The sequence below is a fragment of the Cannabis sativa genome, chromosome 6 (genome assembly GCF_029168945.1).
Source record: "Cannabis sativa cultivar Pink pepper isolate KNU-18-1 chromosome 6, ASM2916894v1, whole genome shotgun sequence".
Classification (NCBI taxonomy): domain Eukaryota; kingdom Viridiplantae; phylum Streptophyta; class Magnoliopsida; order Rosales; family Cannabaceae; genus Cannabis; species Cannabis sativa.
The window spans coordinates 30963192-30974949 of record NC_083606.1 but is presented as its reverse complement, the minus strand read 5'-3'; the positions used below and the strand labels follow the sequence as shown (position 1 = coordinate 30974949).

The 11758-nt window shown below is 32.9% G+C and overlaps 1 protein-coding gene across 1 annotated transcript; it reads right to left on the bottom strand.

The window, feature by feature from the left end:
• Positions 1-976: 976 nt before the first annotated feature.
• Positions 977-3290, bottom strand: LOC115695725 (uncharacterized). The gene is made up of 4 exons (XM_030622796.2): positions 3064-3290; positions 2112-2215; positions 1525-1579; positions 977-1438 (listed from the first exon to the last, which is right to left on the bottom strand). The coding sequence occupies exons 1-4, from the start codon at positions 3087-3089 to the stop codon at positions 1303-1305; spliced, it is 321 nt and encodes a 106-aa protein (XP_030478656.1). The 5' UTR covers positions 3090-3290; the 3' UTR covers positions 977-1302.
• Between the last annotated feature and the right edge of the window lie 8468 nt (positions 3291-11758).

Sequence of the window (11758 nt, the reverse complement as noted above, 5' to 3'; positions counted from 1 at the left end):
AATCATTTAAGAACATTAATAAACAATTGATAATGAGATATTGATAATCAATTTCAGATCAAAAACAATAAAATCAAAAAACACAAAATATAATTTCATAATATAATTATATAAACCCCAAAACATTAAACTTAAAATTCTTATAATATACTCAATGATTTCATACACATAATATATCAACTGAACGAGAATTTAACGATAAATAAAACTCCTAAAGTTTTAAGATTCAATAACAAAATTTTATCATTAATTTATTACGAAAATTAATATGTAACTATTGATAATTAACTTATTCAAATTATAAGTCCTAAATCACATACAAAAGACAATCTGATACCACATGTTAAATAAATTAACAATAAATCCAAGATCTATTTGTATATAATATAGAACGCGATAACAATATATAATAATTAAGTATATGCGTACCTGATTAATCCATACTAATTACCACAATTTGATAGTGCAATACTATCAACTAAGTCTTCCTCCCTAGATCTTTAAATCAGAAGCACTTTATTTATTTGATTATCAAAAGGTATACAATTGTGATGAGACAATATGTATTTATAGAGTTAGGGAAGAGACTTAGCTACATAACCCTAGTTGGACTGGACCTGCTCATTCAGAGCTTCAGTTACTAAAAAAGCCCACACTTCTGCTTCACCTAGACTTTACATACAGATGCTAAGCCCAACAAAGAACTATCCAATCAACTTAAGTTTTAAATAAAACCAATAAATTTAATATAAGCCCAAATAAAAAGTCTAAGAACACTTGCTAAAGCATCAAAAAGCAAAACCACCTCTGCTAGTACTAATGGATTTCAAGTAATATCTATCAGCTACAGATCACACGAAATGAAAAAAAAAAAAAAAAAACATCTACACAAGCGTAGACCATCCTGCATCCCTTTCTCCCACTGAGAAATTACCTTATTAAAAGAGCATGAAAGACATAACATAAACAGCAATCATGAAAGATACAGCACATATATTAAATAAGACTACATACTACTCAATTTGCGTCCATATTCATAACATCAAGATGCCAGATCAACGCAGCCATTACATGCATCAATGAATCCATATTTTTGTTTTATTACGTTTATTCTAACATGGTGTTCAATTTACGACAAAAAGCCATGTTTTGTGACCTAGAAATGTTGAATGTATTTCAACGTCTTTCACCTTTGCTGTATGTTGGAAGAAGGTCAGGTCCATTCCTATAACTAGTAATCACCTCACAGAAGTTGCTTGTGATTTTTCTACAAATTGAAGATAAATTAGAGAGAAATTATACTTAACCGATCTTCTTTATTTGATGCTTCCCATTTGTTATATTAGATGGCGTCTCCGTATTAGTCTGCGAGTCACTGCTGCTCTGGTCTTCTTCAAAAGCCTTAACTGGGTCTGCATATGAGCGAGTACATGGGCCCCTGCAGAAACAGTGCCAAACATGGATTAACATCTCTGCACGCATAGAAAATTTATGTATAAGAACATCATCTTCAAAAAATATTACCTGCTTGATTTTATAAGCTCGTCATCGATTGTAATGTTTTCATCAAATATGTTGCCTACAAGAACCACAAAACATCAAGAGCACTTTCAGAGCTCGATAATGAAGCTAAAATACACTACCATTCAATTCATAGCAAATTAACCAGATATGGCGGACCAGGGTCATATGAAATAAACAGAAACTTGCAAAAAGCAGAATAAGAAGAGATAAACAAAAAGAAAGGTCACATCAAATATGGGGGGAATTGGGTCTTAATAAGTATTAGAGCTGAAACTTGTGAAAACAAGGATTAAGAATGGATTAACAGGATAAATGAAACTGAAGATTACAGGAACACACAACAGGATACAAGAAATAAGACAACTAGAGGATTGTAACAAAAATATTGTCAGTGAAAAAACTCCGAGCTTTACTATTTGGATAACAATCATCATTACTAAAGTGCTATTATATCTAGAGTATGTAAATGAAAATATGAAGAATAAAAGATTGTATGTAGAAAATCCACATTGATTTACTAAATCAGGGAATTCAGAAAAACATTGTGGAACATGGAAACATATAATAAGAAATGTAGGTACTCCTACCTCCATAAAGATCCTTCTTAGTGAAGTATTTTGCCATTAATCGGCGAGTGTAGTCCGCTTCATATTGCTTGAACTTCTCATTGTGATTTGCAATATAAACATCACTAAATAAATGCAGAAAACAGAATATCATCAAGTCAATGATTTAAACCTACCCAACTAAACAAGACTATCCAGAGATAGACAGTCAAAATTCAGAGAAATAAAGTTGTCAACCTTCTAAGCTAGGCAGCATAACAACATAGAGCCTACAAACTAATACCTGTTTTTCTCTTTTGAAAAGCTTCCATTCTCAATTTCACAGAAAAGGAACTAGAAAGTGTTGACTAAGGGTATGTTTGGCTGGAGGTAATGGAATCGAAACCATTTTTATTCCATTATTTTGTTTGGTTGCTTTGTAAAACTCTGGAATGTCATTCCAATAGAATGGCTTTTCCACATTCTGGCAGAATGGCCATTCCATCCAAAAGTGGGAGGAAATGTTATCCAAAAATTGAAAAAAATCATCCTTTTCATTCATATTAAGTCTTATTCCCATTTATATTCCTCTATTTTTATTACTCACAACCAAAATTATTTAAAAATATTCTCCAATCACAGTGTTAATTATTAAACTCTTTCTTCTTATTAATAATATTATATTATACAAATTATATACATAACAAATTTGTTGGGTAACGATTTGCTATACATTTTTCAGAAAGTGCTAATCATCATACATCACAAAACGTTGCCTTAGGATTGTTCTGTTTAGTATATCTACATTTAAAAAAGAAGAATAAAGAAAAGAGAATTGGATAATAGCTAAATCATATGCCTGTAGAATTGCAATGTAAAATTCTATACAAAAACAGAGAGAATCACTTTAGAAAACTAAAACAACCAGACAAAGTTTCCATCGTCACTTTGTATTTAATCCTCATTAGCAGCCTCAAAGTCGTAAGTACAATACCTGTTGTGAGTGAAGTAATTGTTCATCCGGCCAATGAGTGAAAGGGAATTCCGACGCTCCGATCTCCGACCAGTAGTGAACGAGGTTGATAATAATTCTAGGGTACTGGGCGATAGAGAGAGAGAGCCATGAAGTTGTGCTATGACTTTGTAGGTAGAAATGAAACCCACCTTGGTTTATACCCGGGCTTGGGCTTCTCAGATTGCGTAACTCAAAATAATACAAATAGTCAAGCGAATCAATCGTGGAAATTGCACTTATACCCTGTTTTTTTTTTTTTGTTTGTTAACCCATTTTATTTTTACTTTTTTCCTATATATTTAATTTATACCATTGTTTTTCATCAAAAAAAAAAAAATTTATACCATTGTTATATCCCGATTAAACCATTATGTAATGAAAAAACTTTTCTCACCCCTGAACAGTACTCTTATGTGAGAGTATAATCGGTAATGAAATTATAAAAGCGGTACATTTCAATTGAATTTAAAATAGAAATATTTACGCACAAAGACTATTTTTTAATTTTATTCCCACAATTACCGCTACTAATTTTATTAATGAAAAGTAGCCGTACTTTTCAATTTTTTTGGACACGTGTATACGTGGGGGTATTTGGCGTGTTATACACGATTTTTTACTCTGTCTTTCATTTCAACATATCATTTCCAACTTTTTCAGTTTGATTCATATTCTCTTTGTTCTCAGTTTATTTCTTTCTCTCTTTTTTTCTCTTTCATTAGCATTGTTAGGGTTTCATTTTCTCTGCTAGGGTTTACATTGTGTGTGGATAGTTATTCGGAGGAGATGGTGCTTACAAGGAATTCAATGTCGCCGTCGTCTTCACCAGAGGCTTCTAATGTAAAGAAAAAAAAAAAACAAAAACAAAAACAAAAGATAGAGGAGAGTAATTCAAAAAACAAAAAATGGATGGATTTCTTTGAAGGATGTCGATATCGATAAGGAGAAGAAAAGTAAGACTGCTTGCATTTCGAAGAGGAGTGGATTGTCAAAGCCTTCTTCTGATGATAGGTGCTCTAAGAAGATGAAGAGTGTTGTAGAAGATGAAGATGATTTCGATTCTGAGTGTGATGAAACTCCTATTGTGTTGCCTAAGAAAATAAAGGTTAGCATATTTGTTTGTTTCATTTTATATGTGAATTTATTCAGTAGTATTTTTTGTTTTTTTGTTGATCGAATTAGTGTTTGGGTTTCTTTTCATTTTTTATTTATTTTTCTCTGATAATGAATGGTATATTTTTTAGGGGTCTTTTTTTTGTTTTGTTTTTTTTTTGTCAATGTTTATTGTTTAGTAGTTTTTTATTAATGAGATTATTTTCTTGTTTGAAATAATGAATGTGTTTATTTTTCTTTTAATTTTTTTTGTTTGATAATGAATCGTAGATATGTTAGTGTTTTTTTATAATTTTTTTTTTTTTTGTAATGGATGTGGTTTTAGCAGTTTATTGTTGTAGTAGTTTGGATTTTAACCTATTTTATTGTATATATGATGTAGTAGTTTTTTTGTTTAGCGATCTAGTTGATATACTAAGTAGTTTATATTGTATTAGTCTTTGTATTTTTTTTTTTTTGTTATTTGTTATTCAGAGATTAGAGTTTATTGTTTAGTTTCTAATACATCATCTTGTTACTGTTCTTGTATGTGTTCAAAGAAAGATATTATTGATTTTGAAATTGATAAAAATTGTGTAGTTGTGACTTATCAAAGTTTATTGTTGTATTTCTTTTTATTTTTAAGTTTATGTTTAGAGAATACAGTTTACCATTTAATTTCTTGTTGATTGTCTTAGATTGTTTTAAAATTTTGTGGATTGAAACTTTTGTCAAGCTTTAATGGTGATATTTTTTGTAAATTCGATCGACATTTTTGCAGAGCTTTAATGGAGGTTGAAATAGTCGAAGGTTTCTTTTTAATTTTTTTTGTTCTCAAATGGTTATATATGGTTCTGCACTAGGAAGATGTGCACCGTTTTGAGGAGACGGTGGTTGATTGAAATTTGTGAGATCTCATTTTTTTTGGTTCGGTAGGAATATTTTTAGTAAATTTCGGTACGATTATACATATATAAGGTATATTTATTTTATTCGGTAACTATAATATTAATTTGTTAATTTGGTATATGATTAAAAAATCCCTTTTGGTTAACTGATGAAAAAAAAAACGGGTATATTTCAACTTACTCCAATACAATCTTTATCCTTTTTTTTTAAAAAAAAAAAACATCAACAAAAAAAAAATTACAAAAATAATTTTAATTATTTATACAATTTTTAAAATTTTATTTGCATATAGTGTTTTAATGTATATTTATATTACATATTTTTTATTATTTTTTATTGTTTTTATTTTCTTGTTATTTTTGTGTTATTTTTATAAACCCCATAAAAATGTAAAAGAAAATATAAACGTAAATGTGTAATAAATTTGTTAAAAATAACAGTTTATGTAATTTTTCTTTTTATTAAAAAGATAATTTCATAAAATAACGAAAATTAAACATTTTGAGGGAATGGATTTTCTTTTTCTTATAAATTGTTGTTTGTTTTTTTTCTTATTTCCTAAAATAATGTTATATGAAATTACATAAACATAATATAATATTACTTCTAAAAAAAAGAAAATTTATATTTCCAAACATAATAAAGAAATTAATTAATTATTTATGATAAAAACCTTTTAATAATAAATAACATAAATAACAAATATTTATGATTTCTCTCTCTACTTAATTATACTCATGTTATTTTAATTGAAATACTTTTTTTTTATATATAAAATTAATATATATGTATTTTCTTTGTTATTAGATAAAGAAAGTGTATAAAAAATTATTTATTGAATGTAAATAATTACTAATAATTTATTTAATTACTAAATGATATTTATTTTTATATTCTCTTGTTATCATTTATTATTTTTAGCTTTGGAAAATTCATAAAAGTTACAAACTAAATATATTTTTTTATTGATAATTAGTATTATTTTACACACTCTTGTATAGTGATATATATATATATATATATACTAGACGACAACTACGTGCAAGGCACATTCTATCTTTTTTTGAGTTTTTTTTTATAATTTTTTTATCTGTTTAAAAGAAATACATAGTGTTGACTTCGCTTTTAGCCAACGACAATGAGTCTTTTTGATAAGCGATAAACGATATGTCGTAATAAGAATATGTAGTAAAGCAATAACAAGACACAAAAATTTTATAGAGGTTCAGCCCCGAGCAGTTCGGTAATAGCCTAATCCTCGTTAGATGTATTGACTTAAGAATAAGGAAGAAGATTCATTTTCTTATAGCTCTTACAATAATATCTCTGAATATATAATTCTTAGATAGCCTTAGCTTATAGCGTTTCGGCGTACAATTTCTCCATCATTTGCCCAGTGAACATTCCTCACTATTTATAGGGCAGGAAACTTGAGGAGGAAGAGTTTCCTCTCTCGTTATAATGCGCATAAACAGAAAGATCGTGTGATCAATGCTGAATGGTAGGATCATGGGATTGAGGCTGAATACACTGATAGTGGGATCGTGTGTATGCCACATCCACGTAAGTTGATCCCTGAGTTATAGGGATTGAGCTGGTGACTTCACGATGCGTTTAGTTGAATTCGCTAAGTGTTGCTCATTCTGCACGGCTCGTTGAGTATTCCATTATGGACATGCCAACGAGGCATCCTGCTCGGCATGTTGATCTGACCAGATGCTCTAAGTAGAGTCCACGTGTCACCATTCTCGTGATGCCACGTCAGAGTGCCAATTTTGGGATAACATTTACCCCCAAGTCTGTACGGGACCTCCGAGGTTGCGTATAGACTTACTCCGAGCTGGCTCTGCCTTTGTAAGGGGACACGTGTCGAGCGTGACCGTTCGAGACTCGATGTGAAGATGACTGGGCGTCCCTTCGGTTTTTGGCTAATTAATGCTCTGACAATTAATATTATGAAAATCTGAATTTCTCTCTCCACGGCTAACGGTTGCACTCGATTATTTTGATTTCCCATATTTGATTTCAAGGCGGGAAGTCGAGGCGTCTAAGGTTCCTTTACGTACAGTTACCCTTTTGCCTATAAATACTTGGAGTACTGGCACATTACCTCATTTCATCACCATTCGTTGTTAAGCAAACTTCAGAGCAAAAAGAGAGAACTTTCTAACTTCAAAGTTGCTGAAGAGCTTACAGACGATTTCTGGCTTGCTTGAACCCGGACACTCGAATCTTTGAGTATGTTTCTGATTCCCTTTATGCCTTTCCTTTGCATGCTTATGCTTTGAATGTAACTTCGTTGTAGAAAGAACACTGTAGGAAACCCTAGGGTTTGAAACTTCTGCGAATCTTCTTTTCCATGTCCTTGTGTTAGTTTTCATCCGTAAGGCTTATTTTAGAACTACATTGCATCTGTTTTCCATTATGCTTTTTTCAAGCTTCATGAACTTTTTTGCCCTAACTCAAGAAAAACTTTCTGACTTCTTGAGTTTAGACTTTTCTTTGAACATGGTCGTTCTTTAATCTGTTGGGTACTCTGTTGGAAATTATTTTACCAGGATCTTAGATCTACTCACAAGTATGTTTATTAACATCCTAAATAAGAACTTTCTAAAACGATAAATTAAACACATATAAATTTTAAGAAACCTTACATTGGGTGCAGCGGAATTAAATGACTCCTTCCGTTCAGATCTCTAACCCTTGAATCCTTTCTGTAGCAGAGTATTATCAAGATCTGAACCTGGATCTCTTTCTCTGAATCCTTGATGCTGAATCTCCTTTGCTGATGATTTTTCTTCACGATCTTCCTCACTATGATTGAGGTATTGCTTGCTGTGTGTGGGCACTACTCTAATCACTAAGGTAGGTTCGAAATATGAAGGAAGAAGAGAGAGAGAGAGTGGCGGCTAGAGAAGAGAGAGGAGGCTCAGTTTTTTCTGATTCAGAAAGTGTAATTTTCCTGAAGCCTTCACTATCTATTTATAGCATTCCACTAGGGTTAGGTTTGAATTATTTGGCATTAAAATAATGAAAATATCAACTTAAAAAGCCTACAAAGGTGGCCGGCCATGGCTTAGTGGATTGGGCCTTGCTTTTTGCAATTTTGCAATTTTAACACCTTTTGTATCTGATTTTCTCAAAAATGCCAATTTCCTAATTCAACCATTTAAATGTCAATTCTAACTATTTAATAATTATAAATAATTATTAAATAATATTTTCATTTATCATATTTATTAATTGAACCATACAAAGTATCATAATTAACAAATATGCCCCTATTAACTCTTTCTTTACAATTTCGCCCTTACTTAGTGAAAATTTCACAAATAGACATAGTCTAATTTGTGAATTATAATTGATTAATCAAAACTAATTACATGAGTCTTACAAACAATATTATCTCAACTAGTGGGGGGACCATGGGTCTATATAACCGAGCTTCCAATAAGTAGATCAAGAATTTAGCACTAAAATTCACTAACTTATTAATTCTTCGTTGAATCCACGCATAGAACTTAGAATTGCACTCTCAGTATATAGAATGCTCTATATGTTCCACCATATAGACACATCATTAGTTATCCATTGTTATAATCCTAATTTGATCAATGATCCTCTATATGAATGATCTACACTGTAAAGGGATTAGATTACCGTAACACCCTACTATGTATTTTATCCTATTATACTTAACCCCGTATAAATGATATTTCAGCTTATGTGAAATGAGATCTCCACCATTTATTTTCCTTTGGTCAAGCTCGAAGGAGATCCTCTTTTGCTTACTATTCGCCAGATAGAAGCTATAGATTCCATGTTTATGCTAGCGCTCCCACTCAATTGCACTACTGTGTTCCCTAAATGTACGTATCACCCTGACCTAAAAGTAGGCTTAACTAACAAATCAAAGAACACGAATAGCCTTTCAAGATTGAGCATAATCATAACAGGATTAAGATCATTTGATCTAGGATCAACTTGGCGATATTGACTTGAATAGATTTTATGGTAAGTTTAATTAAATCTAAGTCAAAGTTCAATATCGGTCCCTTCCGATGCATACTCCATGCATCCAACCTGAGCTTTACTTTAACCAATGTTCTGGAAAGAACATAGTATTTCTCCAAATACAAGTAAACTCTTGTTGTAGATTATCATATCAGTAAAACCCTGTGTCTGATAAATCTAGGAAACTTTATTCACATAGTCATGTTTACTTTCCAATGCGATGACAGCACAATAAACATGATCAAGTATGTGAAAAGGGTTTAAGATGAATTTATAAATCAAATAGACAAGCATCTGATAAAGTGAACCAAAACATACACAAATGAATGAAAAATACTTCTGTTTCTTTATTGATGTTGAATAAAATAGATTACATTGAAATGGAGTTTTATTTAGGGCATAAAACCTAACAAACTCCCACTTGCACTAATATAAAACTAATTAGTACATATCAATTAATCCTAAATTCTGACGGTGCTTTTCAAAGGCTGTCACGGCTAAGACTTTGGTAAATGGATCAGCTAGGTTGTCCTCTGTGTCAACTTTCTCAACTAGTACATCCCCTCTTGCCACGTATTCTCTGATAATGTGATACTTCCTTTCAATGTGTTTGCTTCTCTTGTGGCTTCGAGGTTCTTTACTGTTTGCTATTGCTCCATTGTTATCACAGAGTAGTACCAGAGGCTTTTCCATTCCAGGAACAACTCCTATCTTTGGTGAAGAACTTTCTTAGCCGGACAAGTTCTTTAGCGGCTTAAATTCGCTATGTATTCGGCTTCCATAGTTGAGTCCGATATCGCGGTTTGTTTAGCACTTCTCCAAACCACTGCTCCACCCCCAAGAGTAAACACCATCCCGGATGTAGATTTCTGTCTTCAAGACTTGCACGGAAATGCGAATTAGTGTAGCCTATGGGATTTAAAGCACCACCCTTGTAGACTAACACAAGATTCCTTGTACTCTTTAAGTATTTCGGAATATACTTAACTGCATTCCAATGTTCTTGTCTGGATTAGTGATACTGCTCACGATTCCAACGGCATAACGGATGTCGGGTCTAGTGCATAACATTGCATACATTAGACTTCCAAGCTGAGAGGCATAAGGAATTCTCGCCATGTCCTCTATCTCTTGAGGATCGATCGGTGTTGTTCCTTAGATAGACGAATACCATATCTAGAAGGCATGTTTGCCCCATTGGTGTTGTTCATGGAGAATCTCTCTAAGACTTTGTCTATGTAGGTTGTTTGAGAGAGAGCAAGAGATCTGTTCTTCCGGTTTCTGATAATCTGAATACCAAGAACATAGGCTGCATCACCCAAATCTTTCATATCGAATTGAGTGTTGAGCCATTCCTTGATGTGAGTCATTTTCTTGACATTGTTTCCAATGATCAAAATGTCATCAACATAAAGGACCAGGAATACTACTATTTGGTCTTCCTTGAGTTGGTAAACACAAGGTTCATCTTCATTCTGAAGAAAACCGTAGGTCTTGATGATTTCATCAAAACTTTTGTTCCATGAGCGAGAAGCTTGCTTAAGTCCATAGATAGACCTGTTTAACTTGCAAACTTTCTTTTCCTGCCCAGGAAGAACATAACCTTCTGGTTGCTCCATATAGATGGTTTCTTCAAGTACCCCATTAAGGAAGGCAGTCTTGACATCCATTTGCCAGATTTCATAATCGAAAGCAGCAGCTATGGAGAGAAGAATTCTGATGGATTTGAGCATGGCAACAGGACTAATAGTTTCCTCATAGTCCACGCCTTCTCTTTGGGTATAACCCTTGGCTACAAGTCTAGCTTTAAAAGTTTCGACTTCGCCTCCAGCTCCTCTTTTCTTCTTGTAAACCCACTTGCATCCTATCGGATGATAGTCGTCAGGTGCGTCTACATATTCCCAGACTTTGTTCTTTTTCATGGAATCCATTTCTGAATCCATACCGGCTGACAATCGTTTCCGTTGCGGACTAGCCATTGCCTGTTTATAGGTTAATGGATCGTCATCAATACCGTCACCTACGACCATATTGATTTCACCATTCAAGCCATAACGAGCAGGTTTTGTTGAAACCCTCCCACTACGACGAGGTACGGTTGTCTTCTGAGCAGAAACTTTAGTAGTAGATTTCTCAGTTTGTTCAACTGAGGGAGTGGGATTGTCCTCTTCACGTGTGGAAGAGAACGGAACATTGGAAGGACTTATATCTGAAAGCATTTCCTCCAACACTACTTTACTTTGTGATTTGAAATTCTTAATATAGTCATCTTCAAGGAAAGTGGCATTTGTAGAAACAAACACTTTATCATCCTTGCGACTATAAAATAGTCCACCCCTAGTCTCTTTAGAATTACCGACAAACATGCAAACTTCAGTTCGTGACTCAAGTTTGCCGTCTTTCTTTCTTACATGAGCAGGGCACCCCCAGATTCTGTAATGGCGTAAACTAGGTGTACGACCATTCCAAAGTTCTAAAGGTGTCTTAGGGATTGACTTAGATGGAACAACATTTAAAATGTCGGTTGCCATCTGAATTGCATATCCCCAGAAGGACGTAGGTAGAGTTGAAAAACTAAGCATAGACCTAACCATTTCCAAAAGCGTGCGATTCCGTCTTTCTGCAACTCCATTTTGCTGTGGAGTGCTAGGGGCGGTTA